The following is a 19,717-nucleotide window of genomic DNA, read 5'->3' on the forward strand; positions in this document are numbered from 1 at the left end:
GAGTTTCTTCATCTATAAAAGAGGTCTAGGGTGGTGTGGGGTGCTGGTGGATGCTGCAGGGGAGTCTGGGGCCTTGGTGTTCAGGGTTACCCGTTTCCTGGTTGATTCCCTCCCTCCATGGGAGTGATCTACCTCTCGGTCTCAAATATCTTTGTGTGTTCTTGTGTCATTCGTTTGTGTGTGTGTGTGTGTGTGTGTGTGTGTGTGTGTGTGTGTGTGTGTGTGTGTGTGTGTGGTCGTTTAGTGTGGGGAGGTCGTCCCTCCCTATTTCTCTCCCTATAGGAGCTGGGTGACTGCAGCTCAGGAGCAGAGAGTGATTCTCTCGCCGCTGCCTCCCAAAGGATCCTCGATGACCCTGATCCTTTGTTTACTTGTGCTGCAATATGCCGAGGCTGCCGGGGGCTTCCCATGATGCACTTCTTCATCAGCCTCTTTTCACTCTGTGTTTATACACCACTTTGTATTCAGTCATTATTAAACTCTAGCTCTGCTTCACACTGTGTCTTCCTGCGCTCCCCCCAGACCGGTCAGGGCAGATGGCTGTCCCTCCCTCACTCTTCCTCCTGTTAAAAGTTCTTTCCATTCTTCTTTGGTGCAATGACTGACCAAAGAAGAATGGGCTGGGATTACTCAGGAGATGTGTGTGAGACACAACAAATACCTGCAGATACCTGTTATCAGCAATAAGCAAACTTGATTTTATTTTTGTGAACTAATTTTGTTTCTGTGTGCAAAGTAAAACGATACAGTAACAAAAATATAACTATGGTAAAATAACAGCAGTAGGAAAATAATCGTTAAAATAATATAAAAAATGAAATTTTCAAAGGGGGGCGAATAATTTTGTCCTGATCTTTGACCAGAGTTAAACCTGAGGACTGGAGAGTAGTCATGATTGTCTAAGTAAAAATCTACAGTGCACTGATAGAAAGGAGCACATTCACCTGTACAGCAGGTGCACACAGTCCACCCAACAGGAGCAGTAATGTTGGGCAGGGAGCAAAGAAGAAATATGCACATTTACTTACTAACCCTACGACCCACACTGGGCAGTGTATCAGTGATGTCAAATAAGACAACAAATACAAATGGTTCTATGATTTGGACGTATTCTCTCATCTCATCAAAGCACGAGTACAATAACTGCAGCTATAAAGTGAAGCCATCATATTATCCATGATTCCTTTCATATCAACTATTTTATAATGTGGTCAACATCATTACATGAACGTAGGACCATTTAAAGTTGAACTGGAAATGTTTCCTCCAGTGAAGGATCAAAAACAAACAGTACAACAGTACTATTACATCAAAATAGTTCTGATCCACCACTGAAACTATGATTTCTCATGATATCGATGTTTATATTTGTTCATAGAAAAAAATTCTGCACAAAATCGATATTTTGAGATTTTTTTTTTATTTCAAACATTAAAAGTATGACAGAGTAAGAATAATGCAAAAATCCTGTAACTTCATATTTTTCTCATCATGAATGTTTTGACATTTTGTGCAGCTTCATTAAATAAAGTGATTGTTAAAAAAATGATCTGAATGTAACAGGATCAGGTGGGAACTGTTTTCAGATTAATGTTATAGTATGAAGAAAGAATCCCACAGCTATTCCAGATGTTTGATCCTGAGGTAAACAAATAAGGAGGAGGGAGGTATACTGGTCCCATCTTTGGATAACAGGTGAATGTGACGATAACCTAAGAACACAAGAGGAAACAATTAGGAGGCAACGAGGTATATTTATACACGCCGACAGATGAGAGACAAAATACTGCAAATGTCATGTTATGGTTCTACTAGTGAGGGTTTTCACCACATCTTTCAGACTCTTATTGTATAATGGAAAATAAACTGGTTCCCAGTAGTCCAGTTCCTTGGAATCGTTGGTCTGCCTGCCTATTGATCCCACTTATCTGTTCCACTCTCACTACAATCAGCTGATTTGTGTGTCAGAGGAGGAAAATAGTGGTGCAGTGTACAGTGTGGATATGGAAATTACTTATTATTGCACAAAAGGACGAGAGCACGATGGTAAAGTGCAAACTGCATCCAGGACAGAAAGAAATGCGTTATGTTGCTAACACAATCTTCTCTTTGCAAGCATCTGCACAGCATGCTAACACTAGGTTAGCTTTAACATCAGTCTGGGTTCTTGGCTCAGTGAATGGCGACTCCAACCCAGCAGCCAGATCCTAAACTTCAACAGGTAACAAAAGCAGTGATGAGCCGTCAGGCTAAATACTAAGAGAAAGATCACATGTGTGTCCTCACACGTAGGGATGTGTGTATGTGGTGTGTAACTGTAGCCTCAGGTTCACATTGTTAAATGCTAATTATGAGACATTTCAGGTTATTTTATAGAGAAACGCCAAAGTAGCAGTTCAACATTGTTTTCTTCTCTAATTAATTAATGTACTCCATTACAAATGTAATGTGTGTGTAATGTGTGTAATATATGACCGCTTCTGAATAATGACCGCAACACTGATCACAAACAGTAAGTTTGCATAAAGAATATAATGTGTTTGATGCTTCTTAGCAATGGTGATGACTCTCAAAGAGGAACACATGAAAACCCAATGAGAACATGGGGGGGTTGTATCCTGATAAGTCTAATTGTTGAATGTTGCCATTGTGTTTCTTAAATTTGTACAGCGTTAGTTCAAGCAGTAGGATCAAAGCCATTCCTTTGATCCTGACCACCTCTCCAACCATTCTGTGCTGGGGAGGTTTTATTGTAGATACATCCTATCTGAAAGATCTGTTTCTTTTGATGTAAGCTTCCAGGGTTTACGACCCTTTGGTCAGCAGAAGGTCTGACACACACACACACACACACACACACACACACACACACACACACACACACACACACACACACACACACACATTCTTACAGAAGTTCACACATATACATACAAATGCTTTGTCTCAGAACCAAGGGGGCGTGGCTTTGTTCTGACATGTTTTGTGTGAACTGTGTCTTAATAAAAAGGGCAGCGAGGGAGGTCGTGGTCGAGGTCATTTTCGTGGTGGACACAGATGAGGCCTCCCTTGCGCAAGTGTTTGATCGATCGACTGTCTTGTTTTCTTCATGATGAATACAGTTTTTGCTCGTTGCTTGAACACTATAAACCCATGCTTAGACTAAAGTAACACAACTTGAAGCTTTTGTTACCATACCTCAAACACATGTACCCATACCTTAAACAAAAGTGCTGCTTTGCACTCTGGTTGCAATTATGCAACACACTTACTCCTTTATGCAACACACATGGTCCTGCATACTACACTCTATTTCATACATAAGACACTTCGTTCAAAAATGAAATTTCAGGGTGCCATTTGGAAAACACATGTATCCAAAATACAAAACACATCGGGTAATTGCAACCACTCAAATACACACCTGAAGGCACTTACTTGCAAAACCGAACACCAATTAGCCAGCCACAAAAAGCCCTCAGTTTAGCCATTTCAAGAACTTTGCAAGCATGGATGGAGGGAGAGCAAGAGGAAGAGGAGGAGGAGGTCAAAGAGGCCATGCACGGACCCATATTTCTGATGATATAAGAGCAACTTTGGTGGACCATGTCATCAACCACGGCCTGACTATGAGGGAAGCTGGGCAGAGAGTCCACCCACATCTAAGCCGTTTCACAGTGGCATCTGTAATAAGAAAATTCCGACTAGAAAACAGGTCTGTCTTCATCTCACTGCCTTCTACTCTACTCAGATGGTTTTTATAGTACTGTTCTACAGTTACCATATCAAGTGTGCAGGGTATTGCAGGGTGCTAATGCTCCTTTTGCAGCCAAAGTGGTAGTTTCTGTGAAACATACCATGATTACTTATATTGAAGTACAGTGTTGTACAGTGGATGATACAGTACATACAGTAAAGTACTGTAAGAAAAATAAGCAAACCGATGACAATATGTGGTTGTATTTCTCTAGAATGACTCGAAGACCTTCTGGGGGAGGACGCCAACGCCTGTTCACACAACGGCAGGAACTTCCCGTTGTGGACCTAGTGAGGGCAGACAATGCTATGCGTCTCCACCAGCTACGAAAGCAAATACTTGCAGACAGGCAAGTGTTCAACAACATAAACCATGTGAGCATCACCACCATCAGACGCATCTTGGGAAAACACAGCATCACCATGAAGCAACTCTACAGAGTACCATTTGAGAGGAACAGTGACGGGGTCAAAGGACTTCGAGCTGAATATGTACCATATCAGTACCACATGAATACATTCTGAGAGCTACACAGGTACCTGTGTGATGGGGTGAGGGTGCTGTATGTGTAGCACTGTAGTACAGTAATATGTTCTCTCTCTTTTTTTTTTTTTTTTTTTTTTTTACAGAGAATTTTGGCCATGGATGGAGCTGCACAGCCTCATGAATTCATTTTCATTGATGAAGCTGGATTCGACCTGTGCAAAACAAGACGACGGGGTCGTAATGTAATTGGCCAAAGGGCAATTGTGCACGTTCCAGGGCAGCGCGGGGGAAATATCACATTGTGTGCCGCCATAAGCCTTCGACGGCTTCTGCACCATCATGCAATACTAGGTCCATACAATAGCCAACACATACTCACATTTCTAGATGCTCTCCATGATATAGTTGTACAGAACAGACCAGATCAGCCCAGGTTTGTGGTGATATGGGATAATGTCAGTTTCCATCGGGCTGCTCTGGTCCAGGCCTGGTTCTCCAACCACAGTCAACTTGAAGTGGTATGCTTGCCCCCTTACTCACCATTTTTAAACCCTATAGAGGAATTTTTTTCGGCTTGGAGATGGCGTGTATATGACCGCCAACTACATGCCTGCATGCCTCTTCTGCAGGCAATGGAACAGGCCTGCGGCGACATTCAGGTGACAGCAATCCATGGATGGTTTTGACATGGAAGAGGATATTTTCCCCGGTGCCTAGCGGGAGAAGACATTGCTTGCGATGTTGATGAGGTCCTGTGGCCAGACCCCAACAGACGGCGGGATCCATGAGCCCACGTATGCACAATTGTCATGATTTTTTGTTTACAGTATAGTGTTTTTTCTATTACTGTATTATGGGGGTTTTTTTGTTTTGGTTTTTTTTGCTTTATCTGAATTCATGGTACTGCAATGTACAATATTGAGTAGGTCTATTTGCTTTTTTGGTTGTTTGCAAATGTGTCTCCTGAAAATATGCCTTCTGAATGAACAATGGAAATCAAAGACTGCAGTGCTTTATATAAAGTAGACTAGTGTGTTCCTCCTGCTCTGTAGGTGTTTGCATATGATGCAAGTATGTGTCATTTTGTCAACAGAGTTACATTTTGACAAAGGAATGTTAGGTTTTGATAGCAGAGTTTAGGTTTTGAGAGTAGAGTTTCAATTTGGTGCAGATGTGAATGGTATATTTCCCAGTGTTGTGTCATGTTTACTTGTGTTTAGGGTTTTGGCACAATGAGCAAAGTTTTGCAAAATGTGTTCAGGCAACGGGCAAAAACTGTAAGTCTCTAGAATTAGCGGGGCTTGTGGAAACACAGACCCAACATATCCTTGTAGGGTCTAGCTCACAATATTAACCACCTTGAGGCAACTGTTGTTGTGATTTGGCGCTATACAAATAAAAATTTGTTTTAAATGTTAATGTGAATATGAAGACAAAGTTTAAAGAAGAAACTGATCCGTACCTTGCTGCATGCAGCTCAGAGGGAGTGTGTACTGGCCCACAAAGTCATTCTTAGATGTCTTGTCATAGTCTTCCACTACAAAGCGCACCATGGCCAGCTCAGGCGTGTGAATGGTGAAATGCAGAGTGTCATACCACATGGGGTTAAACCCTGTGAAAAGGATGAACTGCTCAGCACCAGCGCTCAGACAGGGTCTAATATATCACATTTAAAATGGTTTCTGATGAAGCTTAAACATAAGTGCAGTAAAGAAGGCCTGTAATCACTCATCTACCTGCTTTCCTGTTCTTTACATGACTACTGCTGTACCACGCTGTCAGTGTCAATGCTGACATCATTACTAGTCTAATCTGAGCCAATCAGCCTCCGCTTTGCACGGTTTAAATCTGTGCTCTCCGTCATTCTCCCTTTAAGACCCACCTCTTCCCCATCTCCACCTCAGACACCTCAGCCAGAGCTCCTGGGGGGTCCGGTCCTAAACCTACCACGGCTGGGTTTCCATTCTGCCACGATGGGTAATCGCAGTCTAACTTTTCTATCTCTATAAATGATGTCCAATTCTTCCAAGTGATCTCTCCTTATCAAACTGAAGTCAGTGTGAGTATGTACCGTTGTTCTCAATATATCTCGTCTCTTGCTTGGCCTGGTCCATAGGAACTCCATGGACCTCCACTCTGACCAGAGGATCCACTATAGAGTCTTCTTTGATGTTGACTTTGGGTAACTGCTGACCACTGATCACCTTCATTACATTTAATGAAAACACACATTTTGTTCAGCGTGGTAAAGACGTCACTTTTAAAGAGATCCATCGATTTTTTAATGAAAATATATATAAAAAATCTCTCTTTCACCTGTACGGTGAGGACAACAGGATGGTAGTGATCCCGTTTCTGAGGCATCTCAGGGTCAAACCTTACGTCCGCCTCTCTCATGAAGCTGGGCTTCAACACATAGCCACAGCAGCCGTTCTGACTAAAAAGTCCATCGTTCACATCCATCCCCTCCCCTGCTGTCTGGAAGTTTAAAGCAACTGAGTGGAAGAGGAGAAAAATCATTTTTTGTGGGGATTTTGGGGAAATGTTTGGGTCTGTTCAGTTCTGATTAAGTGCATGATGTGCTGGGCCACTTGGCATTTTGTTGTTTTATTATTAAAGCTGCACAGATTTTAGCTTCAGCCAGGATCATTCAGTATAATAAGTGGTGACATTATGTGGACAGATATTATTTATGTTTTATTTGAAGGAAAAATATTTGTTTCATCTTAAAGTAATTTTAATTTTCCTTTCTGGATCTCCTTCCTCATCTGTCACTGACATTTGAATTTAAATGAATAAAAAGTGTTTTACGAAAGTCTCCTTACATTTGTATCAGTTTCTTCCTGGGACGCCTAACTGTCACGTTTTGTTTGTCAGCAGGCTTAGTTGTGAATTTAATTATATTAATATAATATAATTATATTAATTATGAAAAAACTGAACAAAAATGTGAAATAAATAATTATTATATCCAAGCATATTTGTTAGAACTCAGAAAATCACAGTTTTGTGTAAATAATAATAATAATAATAATAATTCAATACAATTATTTGTTGGTGTCAAAGAAAAACACAATAAGATAAATAAAGGGTTCATTTTGCAAAGCTGAGTTTCTACTATGGAAACTTAATGACCATTGACGCACAAACAATACTTTAGACTGTGCTGAGCCTGCTGACCAACCCTGTTTCTAACCCTTCAAACACGTCATCAGTACGTCATTATAAAAAGCTGAAAAAGAGCATCTTTGTAAATGTACACACAGAACTCAGATTGTTAGGATGCCTGGGTCGTTGACCCAGGGTATTTGAGTTTATTATATTATTTATACTTTTTAGTCTTTGGTTTCTTTGAGTTCTGTCTTATGGTTTATGTCTCTGTCTTCTTTAGTTGCTCTGTCTCCCCTATCACCTGTATCCCCTTGTCTAGTTCGCGTCTCTGTATCCTTAGTTCCTATATCCCCGTGTTCAGTCAGTGTTTGTGTCTGCCCTGGTCCCACGTCTCTGTTCCCTCTGTAGTGCCTGCATGTGAGTCTGTGTTATGTGTTTCCTGTTTTACTTTGAAGGTCTCTGTCTTATGTCAGTGTGTTCAGTTTACGCTTCCTTTTGTCTCGTCAGTTCTGATTTGCCCCAGCTGTGTTTCCCTCCTGTTATTCATTCCCTGATTGCTCCTTCTGTGTATTTAAGCCCTGTGTTTCTCTGTGTCCGTGTCGTGATCTACCGTTTATTTTGCTGTGTGTTTTGTCAATCTGCTGGTGTTAGTTTATTTTTGACCTTTTTCCCCAGTTATGTTATGTTTGAGTTCAGCATTAAAGCTGTTTTGGTTTAAGTTCTGTCTCCGGAGTCTGCACCTTGGGTCCTATTCCTGTCTGCACACAGCCACACCTAACAGAAGATCGCGACCAGAACATGGACCCTGCAGACTCCTTTTTCTCAGAGTTCAGCGGCGAGATGGAGCGGCTGGTGAGCCTGCTCGACCGCATCGCCCAGTCCTCGGATTTAAGGACCATGGCAGTGGGGCTGAGCGCGGTGGAGGCCATCATTCGGCATAATCCCTGGCTTAGGCAGTTTGCTAAGGACACTGAGTTGGGGAACACCATAACTGCCTGGAGAGAGCAAGTCAGGGCTAGTGAGCTTGCTCTCTCCCTCACTACATCTTCCCCACCGCTGCCGCAGGGCAACGCACACTCTGCCTCATCGCCACTGCAGGCTTCCTCCCCTTCCTCACGCCAGCCGGGACCTTGTTCGCCTGTCCGTTCGCCTGCCTTTTTCTGGCGGCTGTGTGGTCGGAGGATGAGGAGGAGGTCTCCGTTTCTCCACCGGTTCCTGTTCCCTCGTCTAAAAGGGAGCGACGCCACCGTCGCTCCTCTCCTCGGTCATCCGTTCAGCCTCACGCCACGTGAGCTGGAGGGCCCGGGGAGCCCGTTCAGCCTCACGCCTCGTCAGCTGGAGGACCCGAGGAGCCCGTTCAGCCTCACGCCTCGTCAGCTGGAGGGCCCGGGGAGCCGGTTCAGCCTCACGCCTCGTCAGCTGGAGGGCCCGGGGAGCCGGTTCAGCCTCACGCCTCGTCAGCTGGAGGGCCCGGGGAGCCGGTTCAGCCTCACGCCTCGTCAGCTGGAGGGCCCGGGGAGCCGGTTCAGCCTCACGCCTCGTCAGCTGGAGGGCCCGGGGAGCCGGTTCAGCCTCACGCCTCGTCAGCTGGAGGGTCCGAGGGGCCTGTTCAGCCACCTGTCTCCGCTGGAGGGTCCGAGGGGCCCGTTCAGCCACCTGTCTCCGCTGGAGGGTCCGAGGAATCCGGTTGTTCAGTCTGAGTCACTAGCCGTGTCTGGGCCTAAACTCTGCTGCAGGTCCATATATCAAACGATCACTATGGCATTACTGAGAGTTGAAAAACTGTCTAAAGTCTTTCATCTTTAATAAAATGATCAGCGTTCTGCTCTACCAGGTGTAACAATTGAGTTTAACATCCACGCATCCATGAAAACAGAATTTATGACATTTAACAGAGTTAGAAGTTAGCATGGAGTTAGCTCGCTAGCTTCTATCTAAATACAATATAGCATGTCCTGACTGCGGGGTTTTGGAAACAAATTAAAACGTACAGCTCTGCTATCACTTCCAGCATAAATGAAGACAGAAAACTAAACAGCAGTGACGTTTGTAGGGTTACTGAAGTTGGGCTAGCTGCTATATAATGATGTGCTACGTGACCGCTTGCGACATAGCTATGTTAGCATAATATAAACAAGCTAACTTTTTTTCTCCACTCGATAAAAGTTAACGTGAGTGTTCTCGGTGGTCAGGAACAAATGTAATCGCATGGCAGGATGCTGTAAAAGGACCAAACTTCAGCCAGGAGAACAACTGAGATAATCCATCCACAATACGAGGTTAGTCATTCATATACTGCTGCATGGGCTGGGCTGCAGTTACATCCTAAGGTTTTAAAAACTGAGCTTAAATAAATGATTAGCGGTAATAAAAGCCGAGGGAGGTCAACAGTGATCACTGACTGTTTTAGGAGCTTTTTGAGATTAAATAGAAGAAAATACAAAACATTAAACATGTTAACAACACAAAAGCCATATTAAACGCAGACTACTTTAGACCCGGAAGTAGGATTCGTCGCGTCATCACTGAACAACCGGATTGCTTCAGCCGTCTCTTCCTGCTGGAGGATCCGAGGGGCCAGTTCAGCCACCTGTCTCTGCTGGAGGGTCCAAGGGGCCCGTTCAGCCACCTGTCTCTGCTGGAGGGTCCGAGGGGCCCGTTCAGCCACCTGTCTCTGCTGGAGGGTCCGAGGGGCCCGTTCAGCCACCTGTCGCCGCTGGAGGGTCCGAGGAACCGCTTTAGCCGACTCTTCCTGCTGGAGGATCCGAGGGGCCCGTTCAGCCTCTTGCCTCGTCAGCTGGGGGTCCGGGAGGACCCAGCCAGCACGTCCCAGTGTCTGCTGATGGTTCTGGCGAGGCCGTTCAGCCACCACCGGCTCCTCCGCCTGGTCCGGCCTCAGCCTCTGTAGCTCCGCCTGGTCCGGCCTCCGAGTGTTCAGCTTCGTCTGCTCCTGAGGTCTCCATGCTGTCTGTTCCTGCACGTCTTGTCCGGCCTGCACGGCCTGCTCGTCCTGCACGTCCTGTCCGGCCTGCTCGTCCTGCACGTCTTGTCCGGCCGATGACTGGACGTCATTGCCGTCATGGACGGCCCCCTGAACTACGGGCCTCCTGATCTGCTCGGTCGCCGTCGGTGCCTCCCGCCCGGCCGGCCTCCTGATCTGCTCGGTCGCCGTCGGTGCCTCCCGCCCGGCCGGCCTCCTGATCTGCTCGGTCGCCGTCGGTGCCTCCCGCCCGGCCGGCCTCCTGACCTGTTTTCTGGGCTCTTGGACCATCAGCCTCCGGGCCGCCCCCCTGACCTGCCCGGGTTTGGACTGTTGTGCCGTTAGCCTCCGGGCTGGCCCCCCTGAACTTTTTTGAGACTATTGCCTGGGCCTCTGCGCCTTTCGTGAGCTCTTTTGTTTGTTTGCTTTTGGACTGTGCCTGGGCCTTGGTGCTGTTGTTTTGGACTTTGTTCCTGTATTTTGTTCTGTTGCTTTCCGGGCTCCGTTGTTTGTTCTTTTTTTTTTTTTTTGTTTCTGGCTCCTTGTTTGGTTTTGTTTCGAGCCCTCCATCCTGTTTCCCCCGCCGCCCGCCCTGGTTGGGTTGTTTTTGTTTTGTTTTTTTGTTTTGGTGTTTTGGTTTGGGCTGTCTGGAAGCCAGCCCTTAAGGGGGGGGGGGGGGGTACTGTTAGGATGCCTGGGTCGTTGACCCAGGGTATTTGAGTTTATTATATTATTTATACTTTTTAGTCTTTGGTTTCTTTGAGTTCTGTCTTATGGTTTATGTCTCTGTCTTCTTTAGTTGCTCTGTCTCCCCTATCACCTGTATCCCCTTGTCTAGTTCGCGTCTCTGTATCCTTAGTTCCTATATCCCCGTGTTCAGTCAGTGTTTGTGTCTGCCCTGGTCCCACGTCTCTGTTCCCTCTGTAGTGCCTGCATGTGAGTCTGTGTTATGTGTTTCCTGTTTTACTTTGAAGGTCTCTGTCTTATCTCAGTGTGTTCAGTTTACGCTTCCTTTTGTCTCGTCAGTTCTGATTTGCCCCAGCTGTGTTTCCCTCCTGTTATTCATTCCCTGATTGCTCCTTCTGTGTATTTAAGCCCTGTGTTTCTCTGTGTCCGTGTCGCGATCTACCGTTTATTTTGCTGTGTGTTTTGTCAATCTGCTGGTGTTAGTTTATTTTTGACCTTTTTCCCCAGTTATGTTTGAGTTCAGCATTAAAGCTGTTTTGGTTTAAGTTCTGTCTCCGGAGTCTGCACCTTGGGTCCTATTCCTGTCTGCCCACAGCCACACCTAACACAGATGGTGGCTGCTGCTAAACATAGTGTTAAAATAAGGACAATACCGACTTTCTGCTTTAGTTTTGCTTCAGAAAAGATCTAAAGACGCTGAAAGGAGCCTGATTTAGGGGATTCCTGCCAGCAAACCTGGTATTTCTGTATTTTACCTGGACTACCATGAAAATAAAACTCCTAATCATTCCAAATTAAGAGTGAAATTATATCATCAAGCAAAACATATCACAGTGAGAAGTCAGGCATTAATGTAAATGATCTGAGAGCAGTGTTGAAAAATGCTTGATATAGACTTAAATCTGTCTTATTGTTGCATCACCAATTTGGCAACCAGCATTCCACATTTCCTGAGGATTAAAATTGGAAGAGTCTGTTCGAAAACCACTGGGATAAACTCTGCTCAGCTGCCGTGAGTTATGGTGCACAAATTCAGCCCCTGAAATAGATATCAGAAAAGTTACACTCTCGTGTGGTCAAAAACAAAATCTGTATTAGAAAACAAGCATGTGAGTGAACTAACCGGCGTCTCTAAGGTGTTTCCGGGCTTTAGACTCTGTGAAAGAAGCCACCTCATAGAACTTGGAGTGAATACGTGAGTGTTTGAAGCTAGTGAAATGGACACTTTTGCAGTAAACAACACAGTCTGACAGCTCCTTAGAGAGGCGTTGCTTTGACTTCTGTGAAAAACACAAAGGACAAATGAAGTAAGACACTGAATGAAGGTATATATAGTCTTTGCTATGGAGACGATACCCCGTTATATGAAACCAGAAACCTATCACAAATCAGTCAATTGAAATATATAGCATTCTTAAAGCCGTGGGTAAACTGTAGTTTTCTAAATTCAGACAAAAGTTCTTATTGTTCTTGGCCTTAAAATTTTTAGCAACCTGATGTGTAGCCAGATGCTAACTGTGGATGACCTTACCTTAGCCTCGAGGAACAATGTGAGGAACCTTGGAGTCATTTTGATCATTTTGGTCCTTCAGTGCACATATTAAACAAATATGTAGGACTGCTTTCCATCTCCATCATCTGTTCAGTTGCTAGTTTTGCAATAGGTTGGGGTCCTCATTATTACACAAAATTAGAAGCATCTCCAAGTGCTGCTGAAAAAGTAGTTCATGCTACTTCTAGGCTGGAGTCCTATAATTACTTTATTATCAGACTGTTTTAAAATCATAATTAAAATCAGCCTAAAAGTTGATCCTTAACACTCCAGTGAGAGTAATAACTACGTGTAGAAAGAATCACCATATTTCTCTGATGTCAGTTTCTTTTCAGGGGAACTACATGTATGTGAATGAGAGGGAAACGGGTCGAAAGGTGAGCATCAAGGACAAAAAACGGGGAAGATAGGTGAATTTAAATACCTGGGGTCACCCATTCAAAGAAACGCACAGAGCACAATAGATGAAGAGAGTGCAGGAAGGGTGGAGTGAGTGGAGACAGGTGTCAGGGGTAACGTGTGAAAGAAGAACAACAGCAGGAGTGGAAGGGACTGTTTAAGATGGATATACTAAATAAAGGATTTTACATATGGAGTTGGCAGGCAGGAGGAAAACAGGAAGACCGCAGAGAAGATTGATGGATGTAGTGAAAGAGGATATGCAGAGGCTTGGAATTACAGGAGGGTGACAGGGATACGGTGAGATGTAAGGAGATGATCGGCTGTAGTAACTCCTAAGAGGAGCAGCCTTTTAGGGGAAGAAGCTACTTCTCCTTGTTGGCATCTGTAAAGTTCATTTAAGATTATTTTCCTCCCAAACTAAATCTTGAATAATGACTCTAAAACACTGTATTATCCAAATAAAGCACCCTAGGAAAAACTGATGCAGGCTTATTTGTTTGTAGAAGTAGAATGGGAGGCGGAGCCTTCAGCTATCAAACACCTCTCCTGTGGAACCGGTTACAATTTGGGAGAAAAACACAACTGCTACATTAAAGATTCGACTGAAAAAAACTTAGAACAGGACAGGCTGATCCTGAACCATCTGTTTGTTATGCTGCTAAAGATTGCTTTATCCTTGTCTCCTTATGTTCTCTTTTTTCTATTTTCTTACCCATCTTCTCTTTGCTGAGCCTGGTTCTGCTGGAGGTCTCTTTGTTTTAAAAGGGAGTTCTTCCTTCCCACTGTCGCCAAATGCTTGTTTAACAGGGATCATGATTGCTGGGTTTTCTCTCTTGCATTATTAAATACTATGTTTCAGTAAAAACCGGTCAATATTCATTCCTTCATCCTCCATGCTCGTGAACAGCTCCCAGTCTCAGGTGGATACTCCTGCTACATGAGGCCTAGCTGGTTGAGGTCTAAGCATCCCCCCAAGCATATTTCTTCCCAGATAATTAATGCCCCAACACAAAACATCTCATGCTGAACGACGTTACAGGCTACATGACTTTGGGCTTCCCCTGACCCTTTCATGTCTGTCACTTGTGCTCAGGGTGAACCTGCTCTCCTCTGTGACTCTGTGAAGTCTGTTTCTGATTGTATGGTCAGAGGCAGGTCCAGCACCTCCTGCCCAGCTGTCCTACAGTAACTGCTGTCTCCTCGAATTTCCTCCATGCTCTTGAGACTGTGCAGGGAGTGAAAAACTGGTGAAAGAAAAAAAAAAAACAACAACCCCAAAATCCAGAAAAGATGATGTGTGTGAATGGGTGGATGACTGGATATGTAAAGCGCTTTGGGGTCCTTAGGGACTAGTAAAGCGCTATATAAATACAGGCCATTTACCATTTATTTACCATGATGTGGAAAAATGTGTTGCCTCCACCTGTGAAACATTTCCTGTTTTGGGGTGTTTCATTGCTGCTCCTCTGGTGCACTTGTTGTTAATTTTATTAACACCAAAGCAGCAGAAAATGAAGCAAGCTCCTGTGCTACTTAACTACCAGGTCAGTATCCCAACAGTTTAACTGACTTGATGCTATACTTTTTTAAATAGTGCTCCTTTTCATCTTTTTCTTTTTTCTTTTTTCTGGAGTAGTGAATATCATGGGGAAAACGAAAGAGGTCTGAGAACAGTGAGTTGTTCATGCTCATCAAGCTTGAAAAGGCTTACAGAAGCATCTCTAAGGACACTTAAATAAACTGTATAAATGGTAAATGGACTGCTTCTTATTTTGCCCTTTTCTACCCTACCTGAGCACCTCAAGCTATTTATATAACATGCCTCATTCATTCATTCACACTCACTCATACAAGCATTTTTTCAGTTGCTTTTTCTATGTAGGTGATTTCTATCTACTGTTACTCTTCTAACAAAAGCCTAGCTCCATCTGTGAAACATGGTGAAGGCAGTCTCATGGTTTCAGCTTTGCTGTATCCCGGCCACTACGTCTCAGCATCAAAGACAGAACAAAACAATGTTGAATTACAACCACTTCAATTTCTTACATAAAAGCTGTCTGACAAAGCAAAGCAGGCTAAGCGATCTCAAAAACAACATATCAAGTCATCATTTAAAGAAGCTATAAACTATAGAACAGAAAACGATAAAACAAAGTAATTGAGATCAACAGTCTGGAAAAGCTTACAAACCCACTGCTAAGACTTTGATCCTCCAGTGAACCATGGTAAAAGCCATTATCCACAAAGAGCGTAAACTGGAACAGAGGTGAACCCTCGTAGGCCTACAACAATTATTCCAAGAGTGCATCAGCGACTCATCCTGGAGGTCACAGAACCCAGAACAATATCCAGAGAACTGCCCCTCTACTTCCCACTGTTAACACAGTTAAAGGTAAGTGTTCATGAATAAGAAAGACTGGGAGACTGGGCAAGAATGGCATTCAGGAGTTCCAAGACGAAAACCACAGGTGACCAATAACACAAAGGCTCATTGGCCAATAAAACAACTTAACAATCTCCAAGACTTCTGGGAAGATATTATGTGGACTGATGAGACAAAAGCTGAATTTTTTGGAAGGTTTCCATCTCATTCCATCCGGTATGAAACTAACACAGCATTTCATAAAAAGAACATCATACCAACAGTCAAACGTGATGATAGTGTTATGGTCTGAGCCTGAATATGTGTAAATGATGGATCATGTAATCCAGCCAATATTTGTCCTGGTTGTGAGAACTGGAATCGGATCCTTCTGATTGACTTACAGACTTTTAAGGATGACCAAATCTGGATATTTGGTACTCTAACTGAGATGCAACGAAAACGCTAAAAAAAAAAGACAAACAGATGGCAGCAAAAATTTGCTTTCTTAAATCTGCACACTACCGAAGTTTTAGAACACCCCAATCTTTCCAGTTATTTATTGCAATTCAGGTCGTTTCCCGTCCAATGAATAACTTGAAATGGTACAAAGGTAAGTGGTGAACTGCCAGAGGTTAAAAAAAGGTAAGTTTAGTTCTTACCTTTGCTTTAGGGCAAAGTGGGGTGATTTGTGCCAGCGGGGAAGTTGTGCCACCCCTGTTTCTAGGGAACCATAGAAGAAATTGGTCATGTGACCACACATTTTTGCAGAGCCAGCCATTTCACTCATCCTGCAAAGAAGAGAGCCTCATTGTAGCTCAGAGTAGCTCACAAGAGATTTATAGTTTCATTCCACTTAACAACAACATTGACTGTGAGAGTTCAGACACCCAGAATGATGATGATTGTGACAGGAATCTATCTGCTGGGAGTTTGCCGTGATTTGCTGGTGGCTAATTGCCAATGTTTTCAAAGTATATTTTGAAATGTTTGAGTGTCATGCACCACTCTTTTGAAAAAAAAAAAAAAGATGTTTGGCTTCAATTATTGTGGTCTAAATGTGCAGCAGGGCCCCAAAGCAGAGTTGGATAATGTTTTGCATAATGATGTTTAGGTTGAAGCCTAACATCAGGAAAAACCTCTAGCACTACCTGCCTATGATCATTGATTTTACACTCAAAGCAGCACAGTGCTGTAATTTTTGCCTCACAGCAAGAACGTCCTGAGCTTGATTCCACCCTCAGGCCAAGGCCCTTCTGTGTGGAGTTTGCATGTTCTCCTCATGTTTGCATGGGTTCCCTCCGGGTACTCCAGCTTCCTCCCACAGTCCAAAGACATGCAGTTAGTGGGGTTATGTTAATTGGAAACACTAAATTGCCCATAGGTGTGAATGTGAGTGTGAATGTTTGTCTCTTTGTGTTAGGCCTGCGACTGACTGGCGACCTGTCCAGGGTGTACCCTGCCTCTCGCCCTAAGACAGCTCCAGCACCCCCACAACCCTAACAAGGATAAAGAAGAGAATAGATGGATGCAAGTTTCATCAGTACTTCCATCAGCAAACGTAGGGTGCAATGCCAACTCAACCACAGCCCGGTACTCTGTTTCGTTCACCCTCACTGATGAGTCCAATCACCGCAGAGTCATCAGAAAACTTCTGAAGATGGAGGTCTCTGTGCAGAAGCTGAAGTCTGTGGTGTAGAGGGTGAAGAGGGAGGGGGAGAGGACAGTCCTTGTTGCTGATCACCTTGTCAGGCACACAATGTTGAAGACACATATTGTAGTCAGCAATGCAGGCCACGGAAAAGGCATCCACCTGCATCGCTGTCAGCTTATCACCCAAGAGGGTCAGGCTGGTGGTGTTCAATACACTGGACAAAAACATGACACTCACAGTGGTCACCAGCTGGTTCAGCTGGGTGTAGATTGAGCCTCCTTAGCTCGAGGAGACTAAATAGGATCCTGATGTGGTCTGACTATGGGTCGGGGCTGGTCCAGGATGAGTCTTTCCAGGGTCTTCATGACGTGGAAAGTGGGGGCCACTGGGATGTGGCGTATTTGGTGCAGGAATCAGGCATGACATCTTCCACAGCACTGGGACGCTCAGACTCATCATGAACACTTTGTGAAAGACTCCATAAAACTGGGGTGCACAGGCCTGGAGGACTCACCCCGTCTGGTCCAGCAGACTGGCCTGATTGGAGTCTTCTCATTAGTCTCTGAACCTGGCCATGAGTAAAAGTGACCGGTGGGGGAGGGGTGTCAGGACTCTCACAGGAAGCTATGGTACAATATGGAGAGAGAGGGAGAGACACTGGAGCGGCTGTGGAGTGCTGGCTGACTGCAGTATTGAATCTGTTGAAAAATACATCCATGTTGAAAATTCAATTCAATTAAATTTTATTTATATAGCGCTAAATCACAACATAAGTCGCCTTAAGGTGCTTCATAGATACAGAGAAAAACCCAACAATCATATGACCCCCTATGAGCAAGCACTTTGGCAACAGTGGGAAGGAAAAACTCCCTTTTAACAGGAAGAAACCTCCAGCAGAACCAGGCTCAGGGAGGGGCGGGGCCATCTGCTGCGACCGGTTGGGGTGAGAGAAGGAAGACAGGATAAAGACATGCTGTGGAAGAGAGACAGAGGTTAATAACAGATATGATTCAATGCAGAGAGGTCTGTTAACACATAGTGAGTGAGAAAGGTGACTGGAAAGGAAAAACTCAGTGCATCATGGGAATCCCCCGGCAGCCTACACCTATTGCAGCATAACTAAGGGAGGATTCAGGGTCACCTGGTCCAGCCCTAACTATATGCTTTAGCAAAAAGGAAAGTTTGAAGCCTAATCTTGAAAGTAGAGATAGTGTCTGTCTCCTGAATCCGAACTGGAAGCTGGTTCCACAGAAGAGGGGCCTGAAAACTGAAGGCTCTGCCTCCCATTCTACTTTTAAATACTCTAGGAACAACAAGTAGGCCTGCAGAGCGAGAGCGAAGTGCTCTAATAGGATGATATGGTACTACAAGGTCATTAAGATAAGATGTGGCCTGATTATTTAAGACCTTGTATGTGAGGAGCAGGATTTTGAATTCTGGATTTAACAGGAAGCCAAAACAGGAGAAATATGCTCTCTCTTTCTAGTCCCTGTCAGGACTCTTGCTGCAACATTTTGGATTAGCTGAAGGCTTTTCAGGGAGTTTTTAGGACATCCTGATAGTAATGAATTACAGTAGTCCAGCCTGGAAGTAATAAATGCATGAACTAGTTTTTCAGCGTCACTCTGAGACAGGATATTTCTAACTTTAGAGATGTTGTGCAAATGGAAGAAAGCAGTCTTACATATTTGTTTAATATGTGCATTGAAGGACATGTCCTGGTCAAAAATGACTCCAAGGTTCCTCACAGTGTTACTGGAGGCCAGGGTAATGCCATCCAGAGTAAGAATCTGCTTAGATACCATATTTCTACGATTTTCAGGGCCGAGTACAATAACCTCAGTTTGATCTGAATTAAGAAGCAGAAAGTTAGCGGCCATCCAGGTCTTTATGTCTTTAAGACATTCCTGCAGTTTAACTCATTGGTGTGTGTTATCTGGCTTCATGGACAGATAGAGCTGGGTGTCATCTGCATAGCAGTGTAAATGTATGCTATGTCTTCTAATGATGCTGCCTAAGGGAAGCATGTATAATGTAAACAGAATTGGTCCTAGCACTGAACCCTGTGGAACTCCATAATTAACCTCAGTGTGTGAAGAGGACTCTCCATTTACATGAACAACCTGAAGTCTATTAGATAGTTGCAGTGAAGACGAGCACACCTGCGGATGACCTGGAAAAGTTTTATCAGATTACAGTGCAGTACCTGTAATACCTACAGCATGTTCTAATCGCTCTAATAGGATATTAAGGTCGACAGTATCAAACGCTGCACTGAGGTCTAGCAGGACAAGCACAGAGATGAGTCCACTGTCAGAGGCCATAAGAAGATCATTTGTAACCTTCACTAAAGCTGTTTCTGTGCTGTGATGAGCTCTGAAACCTGACTGAAACTCTTCAAATAAACCTCTGCAGATGATCTGTTAGCTGTTTGACAACTACTCTTTCAAGGATGTTTGATATGAAAGGAAGGTTGGAGATTGGCCTATAATTAGCTAAGACTGCTGGGTCTAGAGATGCTTTTTGAGTAAAGGTTTAACTACAGCCAGCTTGAAGGCCTGTGGTACATAGCTGATTATTAGAGATAGGTTGATCATATTTAAGATCGAAGAATTAATTAATGGCAGGACTTCTTTGAGCAGTTTTGTAGGAATGGGGTCTAAAAGACACGTTGATGGTTTGGAGGAAGTAATTATTGAAGTTAACTCAGAAAGATCAATTAGAGA

General features: G+C 44.0%; 1 protein-coding gene across 1 annotated transcript in view; it reads right to left on the reverse strand.

The window, feature by feature from the left end:
• Positions 1-1,401: 1,401 nt before the first annotated feature.
• plcd4a (phospholipase C, delta 4a) overlaps positions 1,402-19,717 on the reverse strand; it is a 67,496-nt gene continuing 49,180 nt past the window's right edge. Inside the window, exons 11-16 of the mRNA XM_026158256.2 lie at positions 12,145-12,301; positions 11,944-12,060; positions 6,560-6,738; positions 6,315-6,447; positions 5,706-5,855; positions 1,402-1,712 (exon numbers count right to left, since the gene is read on the reverse strand). Coding sequence (XP_026014041.2) covers positions 1,621-1,712; positions 5,706-5,855; positions 6,315-6,447; positions 6,560-6,738; positions 11,944-12,060; positions 12,145-12,301 — 828 coding nt within the window. The 3' untranslated portion in view covers positions 1,402-1,620. The remainder of the gene's footprint in view (positions 1,713-5,705; positions 5,856-6,314; positions 6,448-6,559; positions 6,739-11,943; positions 12,061-12,144; positions 12,302-19,717) is intronic.

Source organism: Astatotilapia calliptera, chromosome 23, assembly GCF_964374335.1.
Source record: "Astatotilapia calliptera chromosome 23, fAstCal68.1, whole genome shotgun sequence".
Lineage (NCBI taxonomy): Eukaryota > Metazoa > Chordata > Actinopteri > Cichliformes > Cichlidae > Astatotilapia > Astatotilapia calliptera.